Below are 27,461 nucleotides of genomic sequence, written 5' to 3' on the forward strand. Positions count from 1 at the left end.
GAAAACTCAGAATCACGTCAGAAACAATCCAGAGAGTGGTTTTCCGCAGTCTTCCTCCCCTTCGTGTGGGTGTTTCCTTGAGTAGGGCATTGTGGGTCCTGTGGTGTCTATACCTATACGTCACGTCCAATGACAGCCCGCCATGCCGGTAGTTAGTTAATGACGTATTACTGCTAGACCAATCACGGACGTTGGACTCTAGGACGTCCAATGAGAGCCCGGTGTGGCATGCTGGGAGATACAAGTCCAACAGCAGTATTACAATGGTTTGTGGTGAGAGAGGGTGAGCCACGGCAGTTTGTACCATTTGCCACGCTGGTTTCATCATGGACGCCGTTTTTAGTTGTATCACCGCTACACTGGAAACACATGAGAGATGTTACACTGTAAGTCTGCATCACCACTTGATTTTGCTTCCCAAATTGTGAGTTATGTCAAATACTACAGACATTGTTGTGAGTTATTTGAAGGGTTCATTGAAAGGGCAGGGTTTATTGAAGGGTTCATGTTAAGGTTTATGGAAAGGGCAGGGTTTATTGAAGGGTTTATGTTAAGGTTTATGATTAGGTTCCAAGTGTTTATGTTGAGGTTCCATTGTGATATTAACTGCACTTCACCAATCCGTCTGCAGGCAACACACTTAAAGAGGATCACAAGCTGCTGGTTAGTATGCAAGTGGTGGTGATGAGCATAACTTGCCTCACCATTCATGCATGAGGTGTGTCATGCGATTAACTATTTATTTGTTTAGAATGTGTCATGTGTTCGCTATTTATTTACTTGTGTTGAATTTGTCATATGATTAACTATTTATTTATTTACATTAGGGTTTGTCATGTGGTTCATTACAATTATTTATTTATTTATTTACTGGGACACATTTTTACCTTGAGTTTTGTGTGTGATTAAGCCATTTTATTGACATTTGGAAGGATCTGTGGAGGTCAGAAGATTAATGGCCACAGTCTTCATCTTTTTAATCCCTTATATGAGTTTCTGAAGCTGTAAAAAATCACCAAATAGTCACCAGAATGAATATGAAAATGCGTCCTGGTACTGAAGGAATTAACTTTGCTTTTACCACATTCTATTAAACCATATTTTTCAACAGTAAGAGACAATACTCAATATATCAAAGCATCCATACTATACTTTCCTTAATACAATAAAAATCACACTAACATAAGCATTAACTATTTATTTCAACCGTGCATTACAACCACCTTTATTTCCTGCAGCCAGTGTGTAGAGAGGAGGAACTAGAGAAGGTGTTGGCTCCCTTAGCCCACTTCAGTCCTCAGGGAAGGTTGGTGGTGCTGTGTGTGTGTGTGTGCATGGTGGTGGTGGTGGTGGTGGTTGTGTCTTGGGCTTGCATCTTCTATATTGCTTGATTTATTTTCCTTTGCAGTTTCTTATTGTTATTTTGCTTTATTATTAGTAGTAGTATTTTTATTTTATTTATTTTTTCTTTTTTTATTTATTTTTTTTATTTATTTATTTATTTTTCTTTTTTTTGTGTGTGTGTGTGTGTTAATCTCAAAGGCTGCATGGTGAGAGATTAAAGATACCACAAGTCTCTCTCTCTCTCTCTCTCTCTCTCTCTCTCTCTCTCTCTCTCTCTCTCTCTCTCTCTCTCTCTCTCTCTCTCTAGTGGTCCAGAATTCGCATGTTGCCAGAAACTATTTTATTCTCCAAAATTGAGCCGGCTGGGATGTCAATTCGATCTCCGTGATTTGCGATGATGATAACCGTACCCTGGAAAGACAAGAATACATTTTGACTCTGCTCCAAACATTTTCAAGGGAGTTTTTGTGGTTGTGGTGAAAGTTTGACAATTGCCTCAAGTTGTCAGTGAACAATACAAAATGGAATATAACTAGTCATCTCTGTGGCCTTTGAAAATAGTCATGGTGAGAAAGAGAGAGGCATTTAATCTCTTCAGTACCATGACATTTTTCCATATTCATTCTGCTTTCTATTTGGTAATTTTCTACAGCTTCAGAAACTCATATGGGGGATTGAAATAGTGAAGACTGTGGTCATTAATCTTCTGAGCTCCATAGACCCTTCTTAATGTCAATAAAATGGTCTAATGGTACACAAATCTCAAGGTAAAAATGTGTCCCAGTACTGAAGAGGTTAATTCTTGTTACTATTTGTGATTTTATATAGCTTCAGAAACAAATGTTGGGATTAGAATAGTAAAGACTGTGGCCATTAATCTTCTGACCTTCATAGACCCTTCCTAATGCTAATAAAATCATCTAATCGTACCCAAAACTCAAGGTAAAATTTATGTAGTGATTAAAATAGTAAAGACTGTGGCCATTAATCTTCAGACCTCCATAGACCCTTCCTAATGCAAATATAATCGAATCACACCCAAAAAATCAAGGTAAAAATGGGTCTCAGTATTGAAGGGGTTAGAAATACACCTCTTGTCTCACCTTAAGGACCACACGTCTTCCAAAAGTCACATCGCCAGACACAGAGAGGTGGTCGAGTTCCAGCATGTCAGGAATGGTGCCAAAACGCTTGAGGAAGTCCTGCAAATTGAAGTCAGGTCATGTCAGGTCAGGTTTTTTAATTCACACACACACACACACACACGTGGATAATGAGAAACTAATAATGAAAGAAGAATATGACATTAGAAGCACAAGATCGCATAGTAAGAAACTGAGGAAGGGAAGATGTCTGAGAGATGTTAAAGAATATAGTTTCCCACAAAGATGTGTTGAGACTTAGAACAGTTTGAGTGAGGAAGTGGTGTCACCAACGAGTGTGCAGAGCTTTAAAGAGAAATTGGATAAGTGTAGATATGGAGACGGGGCCATACCAGAGTAAAGCCCAGGCCCTGTAAAACGACAACTAGGTAAATACACACACACACACACACACACACACACACACACACACACACACACACACACACACACACACACACACACACACACACACTCACCTTAACCTTTCCAAAATGAGATGACCCCAGTTTAACAAGAGGGGTGGTATCAAACTGCCTCTGGGGTGACATGATGAGGGTCCCCTGCTGCATGGTGTACAAATTGCTCATCACCAAAAGCAGGTCGTCCGTTTTCTTCACCGGGAGAAAACGGGATCTCGGTACGTTGAGTCCTGGAGGAAAGGAGGTTGTTTTTGTTTTGTTTGTTTTTGTTTGTTTTTGCTTTTTTGTGCATTTTTGTTTCTTTGTTCTTTTGTTTGTGGTGTATTAGTGTTCAAAGAGTCACACACACACACACACACACACACACACACACACACACACACACTTACCCATGGCTCCGTGAAAGCTCCTGATGGCCGCCCCCACTGCCTGTTCCAGCTGAATGACCCCTGTGCCAGAGTCTAGAGTCTTGTTGTTCACTATCACCTCCATCTCCAGTCCACCCTCTGTCATCACCTCCTTCATCGCTGTGGTGGTGGTGGTGGTGGTGGTAGGTTAGTGGGAGGTTTGGTTAGGTTAGGCAGTGGTTGAAGGTTGTTATGTTAGTAGAGGCTAAGCTGTGTTGGTTAATTGGTTGGAAGTTCAGTTTAGCTAGTTAGTTAGTTAAAGATTGTTAGGTTAGATAAAAAAACTAATTTAACTTAACCACACACACACACACACACACACACACACACACACACACACACACACACACACACACACACACACACACACACACACACACACACACACACACAGTTAATTAATGGTTGAAAGTTTCGTTAGTTTAGGTCAAAAGACATTATTAACTTAACTAAACTCTCTCTCTCTCTCTCTCTCTCTCTCTCTCTCTCTCTCTCTCTCTCTCTCTCTCTCTCTCTCTCTCTCTCTCTCTCTCTCTCTCTCTCTCTCTCTCTCTCTCTCTCACCACTCAGTTTAATCCACAAGTTATTCGTGTTAAAAATCTTGAACTTCTTGACTGATTTGAATTCGTCGACGTGATCCTTGGGAACTTGAGCAATCTCCAGCAGACACAGTTGATCCTTGTGTCTGATGAGTGTGCCACCCTGGGGAAGTACACAGGTTAGGGGGAGGCAATGCAAGGTTACAGGGTGCAGTGTGAAGGTTTTAGCAAGGGTTTAGGGGCTACAGGGAGGTTCTATAACTGGTTCTTCACCTTGTTACCACCACGCCCTTGCCAGCATTGCGTCCTTCCCTCCACACTCTCCTTGCATCCATCAATACAATTTCCTCTCAGATTACAAAAAAAATGTGATATTTTAGCATTTTCATAAATTTTTCTAGGGTTTTGCAGGGTTACAGGGACAGATGTGGTGAATTCTGGCAAGAGTTTGGGGTTACAGGGAGCTCTACAGGGAGTTAAAAGTGGTCTGGCAGGGTATGGGATTACAAGGATGTTTTACAGGGGTTTACAGGGTTTTGCAGGGTTACAGAGGCAGTGTGAGGAGTCTGGCAGGGTCTAGGAATAAAAGGGTGGTTCTACAGGGTTACAGGGTCAGTGTGAGGGGTATAGGAATGGATTTGGGGTCCTGTAGGGTTTAGCAGGGTTACAGGGGCAGTGTGAGGGTTCTGGCAGAGGTTTTGGGGTTACAGGGAAGCAATACAGGGGTTCTACAGGGAGTTATTAGTGGTCTGGCAGAGTGTGAGGGAGTTACAAGATTTTACAGGTCACTACACTACTCAGCTTCACCGTACCTCACCTCACCTCACCTCACCTTACCTTACCTCACCTTACCTTCACATCAGCTCTGGTCTTGTCTGTGACCTCCATCAGGAAGGGACAATGGCCTGACCTCACTAAGAAGTTAAGGATGGAGAGGTCAACAGTGGCACCAAGATTGTCTATGTTGCTGATGAACACATACTCTTTGCCCTGTAGAGAGAGAGAGAGAGAGAGAGGTGGCTAGGTTACATGTGCAAACTATAGGGAAAAATTCGTATAACATATTATTTTTGAGTAAAGTAGTGGAGGAGGGAAATAATGATAAAGATATTGAAAGAGAAGAGAGAGTATTGAAAGAAAGAAAGAGAGTATTGAAAGAGAGAGAGAGAGAGAGGTAGTTAGATGTTAAGTGCAAACTATAGACAAAATTCACATCACATTTTATATTTGAATGAAGTAATGAAAGGAGAAATGATAATGTGTTGAGAGAGAGAGAGAGAGAGAGAGAGAGAGATAGGGGTGGCTAGGTTACAAGTGCAGACTATAAAGATCCACGTCACATAACATTTATTTTTTTCCGAGTGAAATAACAAAGAGAGAAAAAGCAATGTGTTGAGAGAGAGAGAGAGAGAGAGAGAGAGAGAGGGTGGGTGGGGGGCTAGGTTACAAGTACAAACAATAGACAAAATCCACATCACATTTCACTTTTCTGAGAAGTAACAAAGGGAGAAATAATGATGGTGTTGCTCTCTCCACCTGTCCATCACACCTGTCTAGACCTCATGCTCACCTGCTTCAGAAACTCGTCAAGCAGGCCAGAGTTGTTGAAAGCATTGTAGAAGTCACCGTGGCCAGGCGGGTACCAACTGGAACCACGTAAGAGAAAGAGAGAGAGAGAGAGAGAGAGAAATATTGTTGTGAAAGCATAAAAACAATTATTTCTATTACTACTAGAGAGAGAGAGAGAGAGAGAAAGAGAGAGAGAGAGAGAATACGAAATCTCATTAAGAACTAGTACACTTTTTAAATAGAGGTGAAATATTAGAACCCACATGAAGGAACACTAGGGTCGAGAAATACAAAATCTCGTTAAGAAAAAGATTGTACTAGTATAATTTTGAAGTTGATGTGAATTATTTATACACATTTTCACCAAAGTAATGTGAAAGTTACAGGAAGATTGGATCAAAATTACCAGATTAATGACCACGTGTTAAAATTATTTCCACTGTATATTCAAACAGCATGTCCTCTCACAGTTATCAACCAATTTGAATCATGTTTGTTTTCCTCAAAAGAAAAACTCGTAATGCAAAAAACTGTATTAAGAGATTTAGTTCCACCTTCCATTCCATCCTTGTTCATATATTTACCTCAACTTCACAGGTATCTTTGAGTGCTCTCATGACTTCACGAGCTTAAACTGGCTGTACTGGAAGTTACTAAGGGCTTTAAGGCTGTTTTCATATTAGCTTTACCCCTTCAGTAATGGGATGGATTTTTACCGTGAGATTTATGTACAATTAAACCATTTTGTTGACATTAGGAAGGGTCTGTGGAGGTTAGAAGATTAATGGCCACATTCTTCACTATTTTCATCCCTTCAGTAGTGAGATGCATTTTTATCTTGAGATTTATGTACAATTAAACCATTTTGTTGACATTAGGAAAGGTCTGTGGATGTTAGAAGATTAATGGCCACAGTCTTCACTATTTCAATCCCTCCATGAGTTTGTGGAGCTGTATAAAATCATCAAATAGTCACCAGAATGAATAAGGAAAGGGATTCATTCTATCTGTCATCCCCATCTGTAAATTTATCCAATCTTTTAAAGCTCCCTATTGACTCACCACTACCATTACTTCTTCCTTAGCTCACTACCTCATCATTGCATGTCCTCGCTACCACTAACATCACCTCTCGCCACCACTAACATTACTCCTGCCTCACCTCTCTGCCTCCCCGTCGCTGCAAGTCCTCGCTAGCGGCATAAGTGACTCTCTATTGATTCTTGGGTACCGTGATTGCTTGAAAGTGTGGACGCTGACCTGGGGGAGAGAGAGAGAGGGAGAGGGAGAGGGAGAGGGAAGGGGATTAATCTTTCTTGTTTCTTCTTTTTGTTTTGTCATGTTTTCTTTAATTTTATCTATCTTATTCTTATTTTCCTTCTCCTCCTCCTTATTATTCTCCTTTTTCTCCTCCTCCTCCTCTTCCTTTCTTTTTTTTTTTTTTTTTTTTTTTTTTTTTTTTTTCAAATTCCTCCTCCTCCTCCTCCTCCTCCTCCTCCTCCTCCCTCCCTCCTTCCCTCCCCCGTGACCTCATTTGACCCGGACTGACCTTTATGCCTTGGTACTTTCTGATGACCTTCGAAGTGTCCTCGTCTGTATTGAAGGAGTTCATAAGGACCAGAGGGACGTCACTGTTGTATTTCTCATTTAGGTGCTGTGAGAGAGAGAGAGTTGTAAAAGCATAAAAAACAACTATTTCTACTATTACCATATGAGAGAGAGAGAGAGAGAGAGAGAGAGAGAGAGAGAGAGTTTGACAGTGAAGGACAGAAAATGAATAAGATAAGAAAAAGAAAGGAAGAAAAAGGAGAGATAAGAAAGAGGAAGAAAAGGAGAGAGAGGGAGAGAGAGAGATAGATAGATTAACAGTGAAATGAATAAGATAAGATAAAAAGAGAAGGAAGAAGAGGAAGAGAAGAGATAAGGAAAGAAAGGAGATACAAAAAATAGATAATAATAATGATGATAAAGGAAGACAGAAGGGAGGAGGAAGAAGAAGAAAAAGAGGAGATTATATGATTAGATTATGGCTGGAAGAAGACGAAGAAGAAGAAAACATGGGCAATAGATTATGTGAGAGAGAGAGAGAGAGAGAGATAAGCAAGAAGAGATAGGGAAGATGGAGATAGCAACAATGATAACAGTAGTAGTAGTAGTAGTAGTAGTAGTAACTTAGGACACTTTAACATCCCAACCAGTAACTTCAATAGTAGTAGCAGAAGAAACACACACACACACACACCCACCCACCCTGACATTTTATTCCCTTCTTCCCTCCCTCCTTCTTCTCCTTCCTCCTCCTTCCTTTCTTTCTCCTCCTCCTCCCTACCTATCCACACACACACACACACACACACACACACACACACACACACACACACACACACCATCCATCTCTTGAACCCTCCTGTACCTTGATTTGCTGTACGGTAAGGTCAAGGAAGGTGAGGTCAGAGCGCACAGGGATGATGGATTTAGGTCCCTTACACCCCATTGAAGTGCCCAGCCCTCCATTGAGCTTCACCACCACAAGACGGTCCAGCAGTGCCTTGGCTTTTGTTGCTGCCACACCCTGGATCTCATTGTAGCTTCGGATCTGCGGAAGAACAAGAAGAAGAAGAAATGTTGCTTCAAATTTAGGAAGAACAAGAAGAAGAAATGTTGCTTCGAATTTGTGAAGAAAAGAAATGAAAACAAGAAGAAAAAGAATAGGAAAAACAAGGATATCTGTAATTTTGAATCTTGTTGTAGCTTTGAATTTGCAGAAGGACAAGAAGAACTAATGTAGCTTCAAATCTGGGAGGAGAAAGGAACAAGAACAAGAAAAAAGAGGAATAAGAACTGTAGCTTCAGATCTGGGAAAAGAACAAGGACAAGAACAAGAACAATTAACTTAGAATCTGAGAAGAACAAAAACAAGAATCTGAAGAACATGGATGAGAACAACTGTAGCTTCAAATCTGGGGAGAACAAGAACAAGGACAACTGTAGCTTCAAATCTGAGAAAAACAAGAAATAACAGGAAGAACAAGAAACAAGAAGAAAAGGACAGCAAGCTTCAAATCTAGAGAAGAACAAGAACAAGAACAGGAAAAATAAGGACAGCTGTAACTCTGAATGTGAGGAAAATAGTGAAGACTGGCCATTAATCTTGTGACCGCCATAGACCCTTGTTAATGTCAATATAATGGTCTAATGGTACACAAATCTCAAGGTAAAAATGTGTCCTGGTACTGAAGGGGTCAAAATAGTGAAGACTGTGGTCATTAATCTTCAGACCTCCATAGACCCTTCCTAATGTCAATAAAATGGTCTAATGGTACACAAATCTCAAGGTAAAAATGTGTCCCATTACTGAATTGCCTTAAAATGACCCCAAAACACCTTTTAACCATAGAACCACCCTAAAAACACCCCTTAACTAAAACCTCATTCCCTTACCGTGCCTTCCTCCAGCTTCTGAATCTCGTCCCAGTGGATTGAAGGCTCGAAATCGGAAATGAAGCGAGCAAACAGTTTCTCAAAGCCTTCAAACTCCTTCCGTGTGGCGTCCCTGATTGCAGGAGGTGAGGTGAGCAGCAGGCGGTCTAGTTCCTGGCTAAGCTGGACCCTTGCCTCCACCTTGGTCTGTTGCTTGAAGGCGTCCATGGAGGGCCGACGCTGTGGTTCTCCCTGGGGTTAGAGAGGTTAGTGGTGTGTGTGTGTGTGTGTGTGTGTGTGTGTGTGTGTGTGTGTGTGTGTGTGTGTGTGTGTCTCTCTCTCTCTCTCTCTCTCTCTCTCTCTCTCTCTCTCTCTCTCTCTCTCTCTCTCTCTCTCTCTCTCTCTCTCTCTCTCTCTCTCTCTCTCACCCACCTTCATTATGGGACTCAGTGTGTTTGCCATCTTGTGTGTGGTGGAAGTGGTGGTGTGGAGGAGGAACAGATGGTGGTGGTGGAGGTGTAGGTGGTGATGAAGGGTTTTGAATGATATAGTACACAAGATTACGAAACAAGTGGACATGATAATCTTATCTCTCTCTCTCTCTCTCTCTCTCTCTCTCTCTCTCTCTCTCTCTCTCTCTCTCTCTCTCTCTCTCTCTCTCTCTCTTTCTCTCTCTCTCTCAAGTGACAACAGTTCTAAGCTGTTTTTTTTGGCCAGCTGTGTGTGTGTGTGTGTGTGTGTGTGTGTGTGTGTGTGTGTGTGTGTGTGTGTGTGTGTGTGTGTGTGTGTGTGTGTGTGTGGCTTAATCAAACACTTTTCATACTATAAATAACTTTATTACATCAAACTAGGAGGTACAAACACTCCCATCATTTTCTCTAAATCCATAAAAAAAATGTAGAAAAAATGTGTGTGTGTGTGTGTATATATTCACCTAGTTGTAATTTTTCCAGGGCCTGGGTATTATACTGGTGTGGCCCCATCTCCATATCTATATACACATCCAACTTTCCTTTAAAACTATGCACACTCCTTGCTGACACCACCTCCTCACTCAAACTATTCCACACCTCCACACATCTCTGCGGGAAACTATATTTCTTCACATCTTTCAAGCATATTCCCTTGGCTATCTTTTTACTATGCGATCTCGTAGTTCTATTTAAATTTTCCTCGTTCAACATCATTTGCTCATTATCCACTTCATCCAGTCCGTTCAACAGTTTATAAACCTGTATTAAATATCCTCTTTCTCTTCTTTGTTCTAAGGTGAGCAAATTCATTTCTTTTAATCTTTCCTCATAGGTCATTTCTGCCAATTCCGGAACCATTTTTGTCGCCATTCTCTGCAATCTCTCCAACTGGAACCATTTTTGTCGCCATTCTCTGCAATCTCTCCAACTGTGTGTGTGTTTACAAATAGTAGAGCTTAGTGTGCAGTTTGTTGTAGTGGTCCATGGTGGAGGTCAGGTTGATGAGAGGCACTGGGTCATAGAATTCATCCAGTAGTGCCACGTGACTCTCCTGCCGTGACGCAATCTCCCGGGCACTGTGTAGGGGGGGTGGGGAGGTGAGTGAATAGACAGCCTCTCAATTTTTCAGTTTTCTCTCAATTTTTCAGTTTTCTCTCACTTGATCAGTAAGTGTTTTTGAAGTTTCCTTATTAAGAGATACTTAGGAATAAGGAAAATTGATACAATGTTTATCCATGGTATGTCACCCTAACCACTCACCAAATTTTCTCTCTCTTTAGTGGTAATAGAAATTGTTTGATTTTTTTTATGCTTTTATTACAATATTTCTCTCCAACTCAGTATGTCACCAAATTCTCTCTCCTTCACACACACAGACGACATTTATTTATGGGACATTTAATTCACAGTTCCTCTCCATTCTCTCTCACACACACACACACATGCAGGACACTTAATTGGCAGCTCCTTATTCTCTCTCTCACACACACACACACACATGCAGGACACTTAATTGGCAGCTCCTTACAATCTTGCAGCCTGGCGAGCATAAGCAACCGGCGCAGGGAGAGAGACAGTGTGGGAGCAGCTGGCGTGGAGGTGACACAAGCCATAGGTAACAGTCTGCAGGTCCCGGAGACACAGCTGGTTGTCGTCACACACCACGTGGTACTTGGTGGGTTTGCTGGTGCCACTCTCACTCTGTAGGGGATGAGTGAGTGTGTGTTTGGTGAGTGAGCTGTGAGGTTTGACAATATACTGTGGGAGAGAGAGAGTGTGTGTGTGTGTGTGTGTGTGTGTGTGTGTGTGTGTGTGTGTAAAAGAGTGATAATTATTGATGAGGGGCTGTGGTGGGTGATTGTGGGTCCCTGTGGTCAGAGAGAGTGAATGAGTAGGGAGGGGGGCAGCGAGTGAATGTGAGTAAGGGGGGTGGGGGGGCAGCATAAAGAATGAGAAGTGAAAGTGTGTGTGTGTGTGGTGAGGGACTGTTGAGGTTTGCAAACATACTGTAGATCCCCCTGTGGTGTGGGGAGGGGAGTCTTGCTGGAGTGTGTGTGTTTGGCAAGCGACTGAATTCCTAAGAGACAGAGAGAGAGAGACCATTTTCATTGTATCTACTACTACTATGAGAGAGAGACCATTTTCATTGCATCTACTACTACTATGAGAGAGAGACCATTTTCATTGCATCTACTACTACTATGAGAGAGACCATTTTCATTGCATCTACTACTACTATGAGAGAGAGACCATTTTCATTGCATCTACTACTACTATGAGAGAGAGACCATTTTCATTGCATCTACTACTACTATTACCACCACTACCAGATGAGAGAGAAGGAAGAAGCCCCTGGTGGATGGATGGATGATGCCGCCCTCCACCACAGTGCCGGGCATCTACTACTACTATGAGAGAGAGACCATTTTCATTGCATCTACTACTACTATGAGAGAGAGACCATTTTCATTGCATCTACTACTACTATGAGAGAGAGACCATTTTCATTGCATCTACTACTACTATGAGAGAGAGACCATTTCATTGCATCTACTACTACTATTACCACCACTACCAGATGAGAGAGAAGGAAGAAGCCCCTGGTGGATGGATGGATGATGCCGCCCTCCACCACAGTGCCGGGCATCTACTACTACTATGAGAGAGAGACCATTTTCATTGCATCTACTACTACTATGAGAGAGAGACCATTTTCATTGCATCTACTACTACTATGAGAGAGAGACCATTTTCATTGCATCTACTACTACTATTACCACCACTACCAGATGAGAGAGAAGGAAGAAGCCCCTGGTGGATGGATGGATGATGCCGCCCTCCACCACAGTGCCGGGCGGAACATTGCCGGCACCTCCACCTGGGCCCTGGAACAACCTGCAATGCCACACACACTTCAGGTCCGGTCACTTCACTTCAATACTCTTGCTGAAGAGAATCTGAGGAATTTATGAATACATTATTGTCACCTCTTTCCTCTTCCTTCTACTCTTTTCCTCTTATGCTACTACCACCTCCTCTCTTCCTCTTCTTTTGTCACCTCTTCCTTTTCCTGTACTCTCTTCCTTTTTCTTTTACTTCTACTTTCCTCTCACTCTTACATTATCACCACCTCTTTCTCACTCTCTCTCTTGCTCTTACAACAGTACCACCTTCTCTTCCTTTCACTTTTACTCTTTCCTCTAACTCTTTCAACACTACCACCACCTCCTCTTCCTCTCTCTCAATTCTTCTCTTTTCTCACTGTGAGCTATACAAGACTTCCTTCCCTCACCTCACTGTTTCAACACTATCACCACCTCCCTCTTCCTCTTCTCTCTTCTCACTGTAAGCTATAAAAGACTTCCTTCTCTCAACAGTACCCACACTCTAGAATACCTCCAAGACCACTGGACCACCTTCACTGCTCCCTCCCTGTATGACCTCTTCTCACTTCAAGACCTCCTTCCTCATCTTCCTCCTCTTCTTTCTCTTCCTACTGCTACAAAAGTCACTTCTACTCTCCTACTCTCACTTGACCAACCTAATCTTATCTAACTCAACCCAATACTTTCCTTGTGTGGTGGGAACGCGATACCCACACATAGGTCAGGGGCGGCCGGTACTCCCCATCACTCTGCATAGCTCTACACGCCCTCCTGATCTCCGCAGCCTCCCAGGAAGTGACGCGCTCCACCTCCTCCTGCGGCAGGTCAAGGCGATACACCAGCAGCGACTGAGGCTTGGTGTGGTTCATCTCATAGTACCTCAGAAGTAGTCGTCTGGAATGGGGGTAGCTGGATTAGGGTTAGGTGATGGGAAGGATCTAGGAGGAGAATGATGGGCTTAGAGGTGATGGGAAGGGTCAAGAGATGATAGAAGATGCTGGGTTAAAAGATGATAAGCAGGGTTTCTGGTAGGAGGGGGTTGAGGTGATGGGAAGAGTTTTAAGAGGAGTGTGTTGAGGTGATAGATGGGTCTGGAATGAGGGTGCTTGAGTAGAGGTGATGATGGGAAGGGGTCTGGTAGGTGTTGAGGAGTGGTGGTGGGAAAGGTGCAGAGTAAGTAGTATTATGTTTCCCTACAGAGAACAAACTAAATGAATGAATGTATTGTATGTACAGAGAATAAAACCTCAAAATATATAAATAAAATCGACATCCATTGTAAAAACCTATCCATTTTTTATCCACACACCTTACTGACTTCAAAACTTCCTGCATTGACTAGTAAGGACAAACTACACCAATATACTATTAAGAAAAACAACTTCCAAGGACAAACAACTTCCTGAATCAACAAGAAAGAGAAATTGACTTGCTAGGACTACACCCAAAACTACACCACACACTTCTCAAAATTGGACCAGGAAGAGAGAAACTGACATGATAAAGCCACACTCAACAAATTTAACATGACAAGCTACACTCAACAAATTTAACATAACAAGCTACACTCAACAAATTTAACATAACAAGCCACACTCAACAAATTTAACATAACAAGCCACACTCACAAATTTAACATGACAAACCACACACTAAAAAACCTGACAAACCACACTCAACTCAAAATTAGACGCGGTATTGGCGATGTTGTGTTGACGGTGTTGTGGGTGGACCAGCGTGACACAAGGCCCTCCCTCCATGGCCATCATCCCCACCATGGCCGCTATGTAGGCTGAGCGGGGGAAGCTCTTGGGGTGACCATTCATAGCAGCCCCCACCACCAGCACTGGCTTGGACATCACAGAGGCGGCCTGAGGAGAGGAGGAATTGAGTGTGGTGGTGGTGTAATAAAACAAAAAATAAATAAATAAAAATAAAAGCAAGACAATTCACAAGTAAGGTCAAGCTAGAGGTCACACTACAGGTCATACAGAGTTAAGCTACAGGTCACACAGGAATACTCACAGGCAGAAGGGCAGGCCAGTCAAGAGCCACATTCACACCACCACACTTGGCATTCATCTGGAGAAGGAGGGAGCACATCACCTTGTCGTCCTCCACCTTGTCCTTGTAGGTTTCCGGCGCCACACACTGAGTGACATGCTCTAAGATGAAGTTCCCGGCCTGCTTGGTGTCCTCTGAAGTCACAAGAAGGTACAGGAATGCAAGGAAATGAGAAAAAATGGACAAGTTGCAAGGAAGGATAGAGAAGAGAAAGCCATGAGAGAAATACAAGAATGAGAGAAAATGGAGAGAAAATAGAGCTTGCAAGAAAAGATGAGAGTCAAGAGGAAGCCAAGAGAGGATACAAGAGCATGAGGAAATGGAGAGGATGCAAGAAAAGATTGTCAAAAGGAAGCCATGACAGGGTAGAAGAATGTGAGGAAATGAGAGAAAAAAAACCCCACTTATATTGCAAGTTCCCTAAAAGATTTGTAGAGAATTAGCCAAAAGATGGGGAGAAATGTCTTGAAACCTTAAAAGAAGTCAAGTCGTAGGAAGCTGGAAATAAAGAAGCAGGCAGGGAGTTCCAGAGTTTACCAAAGAAAGGTATGAATGATTGAGAGTACTGGTTAACTCTTGTACTATTAGAGTTGGACAGAAAAGGGATGAGAGGAAGAAGGCAGCCTTGTGCAGCGAGAAAAGAAGAGATACAGTCAAGAGGAAGCCATGAGAGGATACAAGAATGTGAGGAAATAGAGAAAATAAACAGCTTAACAAAAGAGAGAGTCAAAGTTACATGACAAAAAAAAAAAAAAAAAAAAAAATCACAAGAAAATTAAATAAATTAAATAAATGTCCTCTGAAGCCATGACAAGGTACAAGAAAAAAGACAAATTCACAAGTCAGGTCAAGCTAAAGGTCACACAGGTCACAGAAAACTTGCAAGAAAAGATAGTCAAAGTTACATTACAAAAAGAAGAAAAGGAACATCACAAGAAAATAAAATAGATGTCCTCTGAAGCCACGAGGGAGTACAAGAACATCAGGAAATAGAGAAAAAAATTGAGAACTTGCAAGAAAAGAGAAAGGCAAAGTTACATTACAAAAAAGAAAAGGAACATCACAAGAAATTAGAATAGGTGTCCTCTGAAGCCATGAGGGAGTGCAAGAACATCAGGAAATAGAGAAAAAAATTGAGAACTTGCAAGAAAAGATATGGTCAAGGAGTTACATTACCAATAGATCAGAAACATAATAAATTAAAAGAAAACTGGCCATAAGAACGTGCGGAAATAAGGAAAGCTGCAGGAAAAGATGAGTCAAAGAGTTACATTACAAAACACATCAGGAACACAAGAAAATCAAATAAAACAGGGTACAAGAACATACAGAAATACAGAACTTGCAGGAAAAAATACAATAGTTACATTACTAAAAGATGAGGAATATTGCGTGAAAATTAAATAAACCAAGGTAGAAGAACAAGAGGAAATACAGAACTTGCAGGAAAAAGATATGGTCAAAGAGTTACATTATTAAAAGATCTGGAATATTGCAAGAAAATAAAATGAACAGGGTACAAAAAAACACAGAAATACAGAACTTGCAGGGAAAGATATAGGTCAAGGAGTTTCATTACAAAATAGATGAGGAATACAACAATGAAATAAGATAAACAAGGTACAAAAACAAAAATACAGAACTTGCAAAAAAAAAAAAATACAAAAGAGCTACATTACAAAGAAAAAGATTAAAAAAAAAAAGAAAAAGTGTCAATTGGGAACACTGACACCATTAATAAAAAAAAACACAAAAATAAATTAAGACTAAAAAAACAACAGCCCAAAAACACAAAATCAAATAAACTACAAAAAAACTTGAAATAAATAAATAAACCTAAACACTGTGACCTCCTTACAGTGACCCACCATGGAGGTACTGCACACCAGGTCGCATGAGGAACAGGGTCAGCTGGGAGTAAGGGTAGTAGCGCAGGAGGGCCACCAGGTCATCGAGGGGCTTGGTGACCTTCCGAACAACATCCACGGACGGCTGCCTCACCTCCATCCCCAGAGTCCTGCCCACGTCCTTCAGTTGCTGCAGGAATCTTCTGTGTGTAGGATTGAGAAGGATGGGAGAGAAGAAAAGAAGGAGGAATGTAGGAGAAAGGAGAGGGTACAATTCTTCTGTGTGTAGGATTGAGGAGGATGGACAAGAAGAAGGAAGGAGGGAGGGAATGTAGGAGAGAGGAGAGGATACAATGCTTCTGTGTGTAGGATTGAGAAGGATGGGAGAGAAGAAAGAGGGAGAGGAATGTAGGAGAAAGAAGGAGAGGATAGGATTCTTCTGTGTGTAGGATTGAGGAGGATGGATAGGAAGAAAGAAGGAGGAAGGGAATGTGGAAGAGATGAGAGGATAGGTAACTTGTGTAAGTGTGTGTAGGATTGAGAAGGATAGAAAGAGAGAAGAAAGAAGGGAGGAAGGAAGGAGGGAATATAGGAAAAAGGAGAAGAGGATAAAAACCTTGTGTGTGTAGGATTGAGGATAGGAAGGAAGGAAGGAGGGAATGTAGGCAAAAGGAGAGCATAGGAATATGTGTGTAGGATTGAGAAGGATGGAAGGAAAGAAGGAAGGATGAAGGAATTTAGAAAGAGAGGGTTATGAGAAGGATGAAAGGGGACTGAGAGAAGGAAAGAAGAGATGAAGGAGGGAGATTAAGAAAAGAAGGATTTAAGAAGGATGGATGGAATTAAGGGGAAGGAAGGAGAGGAATAAGAAGGAAAGAGAGAATTGAAGGGAAAAGGATGAAGAGAAGAAAGAAAGAATGTTTGTATAAGAGAAAGAGGAGAAGAATTAAAACACTCGAAACACTCAATACACCCAAATACACTAAAACACACCCAAACACATCTCAACACACATCCAAATACATCTAAACACACCCCAACACACCTCAATACACATCCAAACACACCTCAATTCCCTCAAAATACCCAAACACACTCAAACATCCTCAACACAACCCAACACACCTCAACACACACAAACACATCTTGATACACCCAAACACACCTCAACACACACAAACACATCTCAACACACACAAACACACCTCAACACACACAAACACATCTCAACACACACAAACACACCTCAACACACACAAACACATCTCAACACACCTCAACACACCCCAGCCCTACACTCAAACACCCTCAACACACACTCAAACACATCTCAACACACCCACACATATACCACCCCCACATACTCATGCAAATTATTCCTCTTCAAACCCTGTACATCATACTGAACCAGAGACCAAGTGTGAAGTGTTGCTGGCTTGTACAGACCCACACCCTGCCCCAGCCGCCACCTCCCTCCCTCAGGAACCACGCGGTGACTGGCCAGCAGGGTGGGTGGGGGAAGCACTCTGCCACACACCTCCACTGCCTGTGTGTGGAAGGGAGGGTAGTTGAGGTTTGTGTATGTGTTAGTCAGCTCTCTATTTTATGAAGCAATGTTCCTATACAGAGTAACAATAGTGACATGTGCTGTTGGCTAAATCTGCCTCTGATGTACGAGTGTCATGCACCTGCCTTCTTCCTCTTGGACACACACACACACACACACACACACACACACAGGTGGCATTTAAGAGTTAGATAATTATACATACAATTTTGTGACTGGTCTCTTCCCCCTCCCACACACACACACACACCTATAAAACACAGCTAGACAAGATCTTATGGCAGATTGGAACTTGCTTTACATTTCTATCAATGAATAACATAACAAAACCACACACACACACACACACACACACACACACACACACACACATATATAGAAAGATGCATACTATTGGTCTGAAGTAACACAAAGCACACATATATCTATTATTCATATGTCAGAACTTCAGGGTTTTGCACATTTATGACTTCTGTGGTACCTGGGAAAAAAAAAAAATAATAATCAAAACAATCTTCTCACAGTCTTATCAACTTATCTTTCTACCAGTCAGCTTTTCCCACTTACAAGAGCTCTGAGGGTGAACTGCGGACATACCAGGACTGTTCCTTTCCAGCTTGGCGTGGGTTTGGCAGTCCATTTCCTTGGTGTGGTTAAGAGGTGAAAGCATTTAATGGTCTACCTGTCACTGTCAAAGCTGTGGCCTACTGAACACTGGAGCCTGGCCACCTGATCCTCCTTGTCTTTCGATTTTTCCCTTTTTTGTTCTTCTTTGCCTGTTGTTTTTTTTTCCTATTGTTTCTTTTCTATTTCCTTTCATATTTCTCTTGCTCATCACTTCCCGCCATTTTATTCAACATCTTAATTAATTTCCCTCACACTTATCCCTCAATAAACAATCATTTCAACCTCATCTCACCTCCCATTCAACACTGTAACACCTTCAGTGGACACAAGGAAGCATTTCAACACACACACACACACACACACACACACACACACACACACGTACTCTCTCTCTCTCTCAATAATAATGATAAGGCTGCAACAACAATACCAACAATAACAACTACTGCTACTACCACCACTACTATTATATTCCATAACACACTTCCATTTCTCATTCCTTCCTCCTATTACTACAATTTACTCATTTCATTCGGGCAAGTACTTGGAGATGCCTAACGAAGGTGTAACTTGAGGAAAATAAGGTTTATGTGTGGGTCTGGTGGCGTTATGGTAGTCGCTGCGAACGGGGTTGCTTAAACTCTCACTTTATTTAAGACTCAGTCACTCATTTAAGGCATTTGGAGGTCACTTCTCTCTTTTCGTGGTTAATTCATGCTTTCTTGCAATCTCTGAGTCTGGAAACACAAGGGAGTTCAGCTCAGTATCCATATGTAAAGGGTGGGGAAGTGTAGAGGGACGGGGTACGGGGTGTCTGTCTGTGGCCGTATTTTACGTAACGTATTTCATTTTGAAAATCGAAAAAAGAAAGAAGGCACTTATACTGGAATGCACTATATTTTTTTATGTGATAAATAATGTAACTAACACCCATAATATAAAAACCTTACCGGGTCTACTAATAACAGAGCGAGATCCGTGATGAAGTGTTTGTTTCTCATCAACGGTGCCACAACTCTCTCAAAATATCGAGATAAACAACACAGCCAGACTAAATCCTATTATGGATTCTAAATACTAAAAATTTGTACTTTCTAAAGAAATAAAGAACACGCAGATTGTTTATCGTATAAAAGAAATAAAGTTTTTCACTTCGGCACCTTTTTTTAAGTTAAATTTCAAAATACACAGTGTGATTCAATATTGTTGAATATTATTGCTTGGGTCGTATTTCTCATATTTTCAAGTCTTATATCAAACACCAAATTAATTTTAGGTGTGCTAATTAAAAAAAAGTTATAATTGGTTACATGACGAAAGTGTTACATTAACGATAAACATAAAACACAGCTATATAGACAAGATCTTATGGCGGATTGGAACTTGCTTTACATTCCCATCAATGAATAAGATACCAAAACCATACAAGCTTCACTAATTAAAGAGGAAGGTTTTTGCCACCATTTCTCGAGTGCTCCACTTCCTCTCCCCTCTCCCTCACCCTCACCCTCTTCCTACCCCTTCCTCCGCCACCATCTCCATCTCCTCGTACACAGCAAGCCTTTGAATAACATGAACACGCCTGCTAAACACTCGATATTGCCCTAAATATGCGAGGCGGGAAGGGGCGGGACCGGGCGGTAGGTAAAGGCGGCGGGGTGGCAGCGTCAGCAGGGGCTGGGGTAGATCAGGGCGCCAGGAATGGTGTTGTGTGGTGTGAAGTGGTGTTTAAGCGTGTGGTGGTGTTAGGATGTGTGGTGGTACTGCGTGGTGTGTGGTAGTGTCTGGTAGCACCTATATTCTAGTGGTGGTTGTGATGGTGGTGCGATGTAGTGTACTGTGGTGGTGATGTGGTGGTATAGTGCAGTGTGTTATAGTGTCTGGTGGTTGTGTGTGGTGGTGCCTCGTGGTACAACATACACCGGGCAGTGTTTTCATTTGACACCATGACACAGGGGGACCATTGTCTTTCAAGTCCTATATCAAACACCAAATTAATCTTAGGTGTGCTAATTGGACTTGAAAGACAAAGAAACAAGGAGACGAGAGGAAATGGTGGGAGATGATGAGGAATGGAGGATGAAAAGGAGAAGAATGCAAGAGGATGGAAATCAAAAAATATCAAGAAAAAAATAAGAAAACAAGAAAATAAAAGATGAAAAGAATAGAAACATAAGAAAACAAGAGAAATAAGAAACAAAAACAATAGAAATTAATAATAAAAAGAAAAATAAGGAAAACAGAAGACAAGGAAACAGAATAAGGAAAAAAAAAAAAAGGAAATAAAAACAAACAAATGGAAACAAGCAAGCAAACAGCAGTCCACACACCTTCTGCTCGATTCTGAGGCCAAGTCGGGTCAAGGCAGGGTCAAGAGCGAGTATGGGTGACCTGACCAGGGCTGAGATGTGACGCTGCCTCTCCTCGGGTCCCAGGTCCCAGTAGCGGTCTTTAAAGGGGTCACACTGGGGGTTACACTGGTGGTCACACTTGGGGTCACACTGGGGGTCACACTGGGGGTCATATTTAAGGTTCCTCTCTAGTGACCTTCCATCCTGACCTTCCACCCTCTGCCCTTCCACCAGTTCGCACACCTGTAGAAGGGAGGGGGAGAGATAGTGGGTAATGGTGATGAGAGGTGGTGGATGATGGTGAGGTGATGGTGCGGGGCCAGTAAGAGGTGATGGTGAGATGGTGAAAAATAGTGAAAATCAATGAACAGCGAGTGATGATGCAAAATAGTGGCAAGATAGTGAGGTAATAGTGATGAGAGGTGGTAATTGATGGCGAGGTGATGGTGAAGTGGTGAAAGGTGTGTAATAGTGAAAACCAATGAATAGTGACGATGAAATAGTGAGAGGAAACGATATATTGTCCAAGCAGTGATGTGATGGTGATATGAAAGTGAAGTGATAGTGAACAACAGACAGAGGTGACCGTGGACCCAAGAGATAAGAAACCATGCGTGCTTTGGGGTCCGAGGGGTCTCCAAGCGCACGGGTTCGAATCCTGTTCACGGTCGCAGTGTAGGTTGGGCTTCCTCACTCGGGGCAACGGTTTCCTAGCGGGTGGGCTTTGAGATAGGAGGTACCCCAAAAAAGAACCCCCTTTACCCCTTAAATTCCCATGAAAAGCCCACATGGTTTAAATAAAATAAATAAATAAATAAATAAATAAAAATGTCACCTCAAAGGGCAGAAAGATAAGTCGATGTTTTGGCGCCACGTGGACACAATTGAGCCGAGGATAGTGGAGTGGCAAGCCGTAGAAGTGGAGAAAGTATTGTTCCACCGTCCAGCGCGATGTGGAGGCGGAGTGTTGGTTGTGGAGGTACACAAGAATGGAGTCTGCACCCTTCGCCGCCACCTCCACCACCCTGTACACCCGCCGCACCCTGCTGTGTGTCACCCTAACCTGTGTGGGGGACGGGGGACTGTTAGGATTGAGGAGAGAGAGAGAGAGAGAGAGAGAGAGAGAGAGAGAGAGAGAGAGAGAGAGAGAGAGAAGGGGGGGAGAATAGGTGATAGGAATGGAAGGAAACAAAGAAAAATATACAATAGAATAAAAAGGAAAGAGAGAGACAGGAAGGAGGAAAGAATAAACGCCAGAAAAAAAATAGAGAAATGGAGAAAACAATAAGCAACATGAATACAAGAAAAAATAAGAAAAAGGAAAACAAACAAGATAACAAGGAAAGAAAATAGACAAAATAGAACACCACAAGTAAACACACCTTGAGGTCACGAAGAAGCAGAGAAAGTTGATAGCGAGAGTGTTTGGTGAGTGGGCTGTGGAGATGAGTATCCTGCCAGCCCAGATCACCACGAAGGAAGTCCAGAAGAGGTACTGCTTTGGTCAACACTGGCTGGCACACTGAAGGTCACAGGGAGGAAGGGTGCGTCAGTATCATGTAACCTTTAACCTTTTCAGTACTGGGACGCGATTTTATCCTGAGTTTTGGGTACGATTAGACCATTTTATTGACATTAGGAAGGGTCTATGGAGGTCAGAAGATTAATGGCCACAGTTTCACTATTTCAATGCCCCACATAAGGTTCTGAAGCTGTATAAGATCACCATATAGTAAGCAGAATGAATATGGAAATGCGTCATGGTACTGAAAGGGGCTAGTTAGGGGATTGTAATGGTAAAACTCATCCAAACAGACTGGAAAAAACACAGGGAGACCATTCCAAACACTCAAACACAAGGAAAGATGCGTAGAAAAGAGTGAGAAAAAGAATTAGACACAGAACTCACTCCCTCACACATGTTATTCATACAGGGACAGCCAAACAGAGTAAAAACACAGAGAGACCATTCCAAACACTCAAACACAAGGAAGCAAGCGTAGAAATAGACCGAAAAAAAAAAAACACACACACAGAGACCATAAAAACATTGAAACACAAGGAATGAAGCGTGGGATAGAATGACACGCATAACTCACTCATTCGCTCGCTCACCCAATAACGCACTCTTTCACCCACTCACCCACTCATTCACGCACCCACGAGACAGACATCCAAACACCAAAACACACGAAAACAAGCGTAGAAAAGAGTGAGGAATAGAATGACACACACAACTTACTCACTCACCCAATAACGCACTCTTTCACCCACTCATTCATTCACCCACGAGACACAGAGAGGCCATTCCAAACACAAGAGAACAAACGTAAATAAGAATGAGGGATAAAATGACACACACACAACTCACTCACTCACCCAATAACGCACTCTTTCACCCACTCACCCACTCATTCACGCACCCACGAGACACAGACACATCCAAACCCTGAAATAAGGAAAGAAGCGAAGAAAAGGGTGAGGAATAGAATAACACACTCAACTCACTCCTTCACCCCAAAACGCACTCATTCACCCACACACCCACTCACCCACCTACTCACCCACCATCTAAGGAAAGCATGAGGGAGGAAGCAGGAGTGAAGCAGGCCTTGTAACCCATGAGAACCTCCCTGCTGTGGGTAATGGGGATAGCAGGACAGGCTGGGGTGCGTGGGATAAACACTCCTGCTCTCCTGTTCATATGAAGTGACAGACTGTAGTGCAGGATCGCCTCAAGGACCTGTAGGATGGTGTAGGATTAATAACCTTTCAGTACCGTGACGTGTTTCTTTATTCATTCTGGTGACTATTTGGTGATTTTTTACAGCTTCAGAAACTCATGTGGGGGATTAAAATAGTGAAGACTGTGGCCTTTAATCTTCTGACCTCCATAGACCCCTCCTAATGTCAATAAAATGGTCTAATGGTACACAAATCTCAAGGTAAAATGTGTCCCAGTACTGAAGGAGTTAAAATAGTGAAGACTGTGGCCATTAATTTTCTGACCTCCATAGACCCTTGTTAATGTCAATAAAATGGTCTAATGGTACACATATCTCAAGGTAGAAATGAGTCCCAGTACTGAAGGGGTTAAGGTGGAGGATTTAAATGGATTAGGAATTGTAGGATTCGCTCTAAGGATTAATGGTACCTTGATGATATAGGTAGCAGCGGTGGTGGTGGTGGTGCTGGGTGGAGGAGGGCGACGCACCACCTCCACCACATCCTCCACAGGCACCTCCCCTTCCTTCCTCATCTCCACAGCAAAGGTTCTCCCCCATCCGTGTTCTTCCACTTCGTCCACCTGTGAATTGTGGAAATGTTTGGTGATTATTCTATCTCCTCCTCCTCCTCCTCCTCCTCCTCCTCCTCCTCCTCCTCCTCCTCCTCCTCCTCCTCCTCCTCGTGGGCAATTAGGAGTACTTACTACTACTACTACTACTACTACTACTACTACTACTACTCCTCCTCCTCCTCCTCCTCCTCCTCCTCCTCCTCCTCCTCCTCCTCCTCCTCCTCCTCCTCCGTCCTCCTCCTCCTCCTCCTCCTCCTCCTCCTCCTCCTCCTCCTCCTCCTCCTCCTCATCTCCTCCTCCTCCTCCTCCTCCTCCTCCTCCTCCTCCTCCTCCTCCTCCTCCTCCTCCTCCTCCTCCTCCTCCTCCTCCTCCTCCTCCTCCTCGTCATCCTCCTCCATCCTCCTCGTCATCCTCCTCCTCCTCCTCCTCATCTCCTCCTCCTCCTCCTCCTCCTCCTCCTCACCACTACCACTACCATTACTACTACTTGAACTACTACTGCTACTACTACTACTACTACCACTATCATTATTAGTACTACTACTACCACTACCACTACTACTACTACTACTACCACTACTACCACAACTACAACTACTGCAACTACAACTACTACTACTACTACAACTACGACCCTCTGACCTGCAAGGGAACTGGCAAACAAGTGGGCCTTTATTTTTTCTTTAGCCAATTTCCTCTCGTACATAAAAAAAACTACTACTACTACTACTACTACTACTACTACCACCACCACCAACTCACCAAAAACTTAGTACTGAGGGCGTAGGTGAGTTGTCCCAGGCTGTAGGCAGTGTTTCCAGGGCCCAGGGACAACACGTGGCCCTGGAACACCTCAGGGTACCTCTCCTTCAGGGACTCCACCACCTGCCTGAAGGATATGGAAGGATGCGTAGGATATTGAGGGGAAAATCCTACAAGAGATGGAAAAAATGTGATGGAGTTTTGGTGATTTAGAAGTGAAGAGAAGAGATGGAAGGTAAAGGGAAAAGAAGAGGGAGATGAGGAATAGGAAGAAAAGGAAGAGGGAAACGAGGAAGAGGAAGAAAAAAAGGAAGAGGAAGATGAGGAATAACAAGAAAACAAAGAAGAGAGAGATGAGGAATAATAATAATAATAAAAAGATGAAGAAGAAAAGATAATGAACAAGAAAAAAAACGAGAAATAAGGAAAAATAAAGAAGAGGAAGATGATGAAATTAGAAGAAAAGACGAGGAAGGTAAGAAGGAATAACAAGGAAAAGAAAAGGAGGAAGAAGAAGAAAAAAAGAGGAAAATGAGGAATAACAAAAAAAATAAAGATGAAATTAGAAAAGAAGAGGAAAAACACGAAGAAAACAAGAAGAGGAAGATGAAAACAACAAGAAAAAAGAAAAAAAAGAGCTAAGAAAAAAAGAACATGAAAATAAGAACAAAAACGTAAAAGAACCGAAAAAAAAACATCAAATAGTCAATAAAACAAAAAAAAAATAAAAAAATAAAATAAATGAATCAAACCACCACAAACCAACACTAATAATTGACTTGCATTTTGACAGGGAAGGGAAGATCCAACTGTGACTTCCCTGCTTCACAAACCACGAGAGAATAGATGACGATGGAGGAGGAGGAGGAGGAGGAGGAGGAGGAGGAGGAGGAGGAGGAGGAGGAGGAGGGAAAGGAGGAGGAGGAGGGAAAGGAGGAGGAGAGGAGGAGGAGGGAGAGGAGGAGGGAGAGGAGGTCAGAGCAAACGTGGAGGCAGGGGCGGAGTGGACACATGTGTAGGTTACAGAAGTGGAGTGCGCAGGTGTGGTGGATGATGGAAGCAACTGGTGGAGGTTTGTGGTGACGGTGATGACCTGTGTTGACCTCTCTTGCTCCTCCATGACCTCCTTCGTCACTAGAGGGAGAAAGAGTAAAAAAAAAAAAAAAAGGTTCACAGACTTATAAAGACGAACTCTAGAAATCCCCTAATTTTTCCTCTCCTCCTCCTTTTCTAATATCTTTACTTTTTCTTCATTTACTTTATTTACTCTTAACTGTACACTCTTCCTTTCTAAATCCTTATCTCTGTCTAGCTTTCTTTTCTCAATCTTTAGTCTCTGGCACACTCTGGAACTCCCCATAATTTTTCTCCCTTCCTTTCTAAATCCTTATCTCTGTCTAGCTTTCTTTTCTCTATCTCCTTTAGTCTCTGGCACACTCTGGAACTCCCTGCCTGCTTCTGTGTTTCCACCTTCCTGTGACTTGGCTTCATTGTTAAGAGGGAGGCTTCAACACATTTATCCTTTTGTGGCTAACTCTCTCAGACCTGCAAGGGAACTGGCAACTAAGTGGGCCTTTCTTTTTATTTATTTTTGTTTTACTTATTATTATCATTATTTTTTTTCTATCTTTTATTTATTTATTTCTTATTATTATTATCATTATTCATTCATTTTCTATTTTCATTTATTTTTTATTATTTATTTTTTTCCCTTGGCCAGCTTTCCCCTCTTACACGAAAAAGGAAGGGAGAGAAGGAAGAAAGGAGGGCGCCACGAAGGAAAGAGAAGGAAAACGAGTCATATCATCATAGACACTGTACAATGATATACTTCAGTAGTTTGTTAACCCTTCAGTACCAGGACACGTTTCCATATTCACTCGGGTCACTATTTGGTGATTTTATACACCTGCAGAAACTCATGTGGGGGACTGAAATAGTGAAGACTGTGGCCATTAATCTTCTGACCTCCATACACCCTTTCTAATGTTAATAAAATGGTCTAATGGTACACAAATCTCACGGTAAAAATGTGTCCCAGTATTGAAGAGGTTAAAATAGTGAAGACTGTGGCCATTAATCTTCTGACCTCCATAGACCCTTTCTAATGTCAATAAAATGGTCTAATTGTACACAAAATCTCATGGTAAAAATGTGTCCCAGTACTGAAGGGGCTAATGGATGTTTGCTTCCCTAATAATGATGTAGAACGGTCAGACATCCCTAGAACCACGAAAACATCCTTGTAACCCGCATTGACTTCCATTATAGCCTTGTTAAACCCCCGTCACCTTCACTAAAGTCTGTTGAACTGCCACTAAGCTTGAAGCACTACTACCCTTGTTAAACCGTCAATCAAAACACGGACACACCTTAAAAACACGCTAACTTCCACTGGAGCTTGTTGGCCGCTTTCACACCAAGGTGGCACGTTGCACGTGGCAAATGGCATGTGGCAAGTGGCAAGTGACGAGTGGCACGGTGATTTCAAACCAAGGTAACACGTCGCCACGCGTCTCAGGGTGACAGTTCACTTCACAATGTGCAAGATGGCATGATCGGATGAGAAGGTTATTGTTGCTTTGATTGGTGCTATAGTCGCCCGCAGAAGAAGAAAAAGGAAGAAATTCTGAATACATCTATATCTTCAAGATAATGTAGAAGCTCAAAGTGTTTATGTAGTTGCAAAGTAACTCAAGCGCCATGAAGAAAAGTTCCAGCTTTTGTACCGAATGTGGAAAGAA

General features: G+C 42.3%; 2 protein-coding genes and 1 long non-coding RNA gene across 13 annotated transcripts in view; 1 reads left to right on the top strand and 2 right to left on the bottom strand.

Moving 5' to 3' along the window:
• Positions 1-13,052, top strand: LOC123519879. Of its 3 annotated transcripts, none has more exons than XR_006679120.1 (6): positions 1-283; positions 1,239-1,306; positions 8,880-9,109; positions 10,855-10,991; positions 12,106-12,234; positions 12,922-13,052. It is a non-coding gene; the product is annotated as an uncharacterized LOC123519879 (long non-coding RNA). The 3 variants fall into 3 exon arrangements; XR_006679121.1 differs by having other exon boundaries at positions 273-386; XR_006679122.1 differs by lacking the exons at positions 1-283; positions 1,239-1,306 and adding an exon at positions 8,014-8,637.
• Positions 1,179-9,401, bottom strand: LOC123519868 (UTP--glucose-1-phosphate uridylyltransferase-like). Its single transcript, XM_045281472.1, has 12 exons — positions 9,276-9,401; positions 8,865-9,095; positions 7,837-8,019; positions 6,973-7,077; positions 6,586-6,683; positions 5,425-5,500; positions 4,707-4,844; positions 3,879-4,017; positions 3,298-3,435; positions 2,966-3,138; positions 2,448-2,546; positions 1,179-1,755 (listed from the first exon to the last, which is right to left on the bottom strand). The coding sequence occupies exons 1-12, from the start codon at positions 9,303-9,305 to the stop codon at positions 1,648-1,650; spliced, it is 1,518 nt and encodes a 505-aa protein (XP_045137407.1). The 5' UTR covers positions 9,306-9,401; the 3' UTR covers positions 1,179-1,647.
• Positions 10,238-27,461, bottom strand: part of LOC123519838 (protein argonaute-1-like) — an 18,305-nt gene continuing 1,081 nt past the window's right edge. For 2 of the 9 annotated variants that reach the window (XM_045281442.1, XM_045281449.1), the window contains exons 2-16: positions 25,501-25,851; positions 24,718-24,844; positions 23,812-23,964; positions 23,226-23,400; positions 22,040-22,179; positions 21,493-21,720; positions 20,637-20,900; positions 17,477-17,658; positions 16,134-16,315; positions 14,227-14,399; positions 13,882-14,072; positions 12,889-13,095; positions 12,094-12,211; positions 10,845-11,017; positions 10,239-10,392 (exon numbers count right to left, since the gene is read on the bottom strand). In XM_045281442.1, coding sequence (XP_045137377.1) covers positions 10,257-10,392; positions 10,845-11,017; positions 12,094-12,211; positions 12,889-13,095; positions 13,882-14,072; positions 14,227-14,399; positions 16,134-16,315; positions 17,477-17,658; positions 20,637-20,900; positions 21,493-21,720; positions 22,040-22,179; positions 23,226-23,400; positions 23,812-23,964; positions 24,718-24,844; positions 25,501-25,730 — 2,679 coding nt within the window. In that variant the 5' untranslated portion in view covers positions 25,731-25,851 and the 3' untranslated portion in view covers positions 10,239-10,256. Of the gene's footprint in view, positions 10,393-10,635; positions 10,770-10,823; positions 11,018-12,093; positions 12,212-12,888; positions 13,096-13,881; positions 14,073-14,226; positions 14,400-16,133; positions 16,316-17,476; positions 17,659-20,636; positions 20,901-21,492; positions 21,721-22,039; positions 22,180-23,221; positions 23,401-23,811; positions 23,965-24,717; positions 24,845-25,500; positions 25,852-27,089; positions 27,439-27,461 lie in introns of those variants that run through there. The other 7 variants (XM_045281407.1, XM_045281425.1, XM_045281416.1 and 4 more) reach the window with 7 other exon arrangements.

Source organism: Portunus trituberculatus, chromosome 7 (genome assembly GCF_017591435.1).
Source record: "Portunus trituberculatus isolate SZX2019 chromosome 7, ASM1759143v1, whole genome shotgun sequence".
NCBI classification, from domain to species: Eukaryota; Metazoa; Arthropoda; class Malacostraca; order Decapoda; family Portunidae; genus Portunus; species Portunus trituberculatus.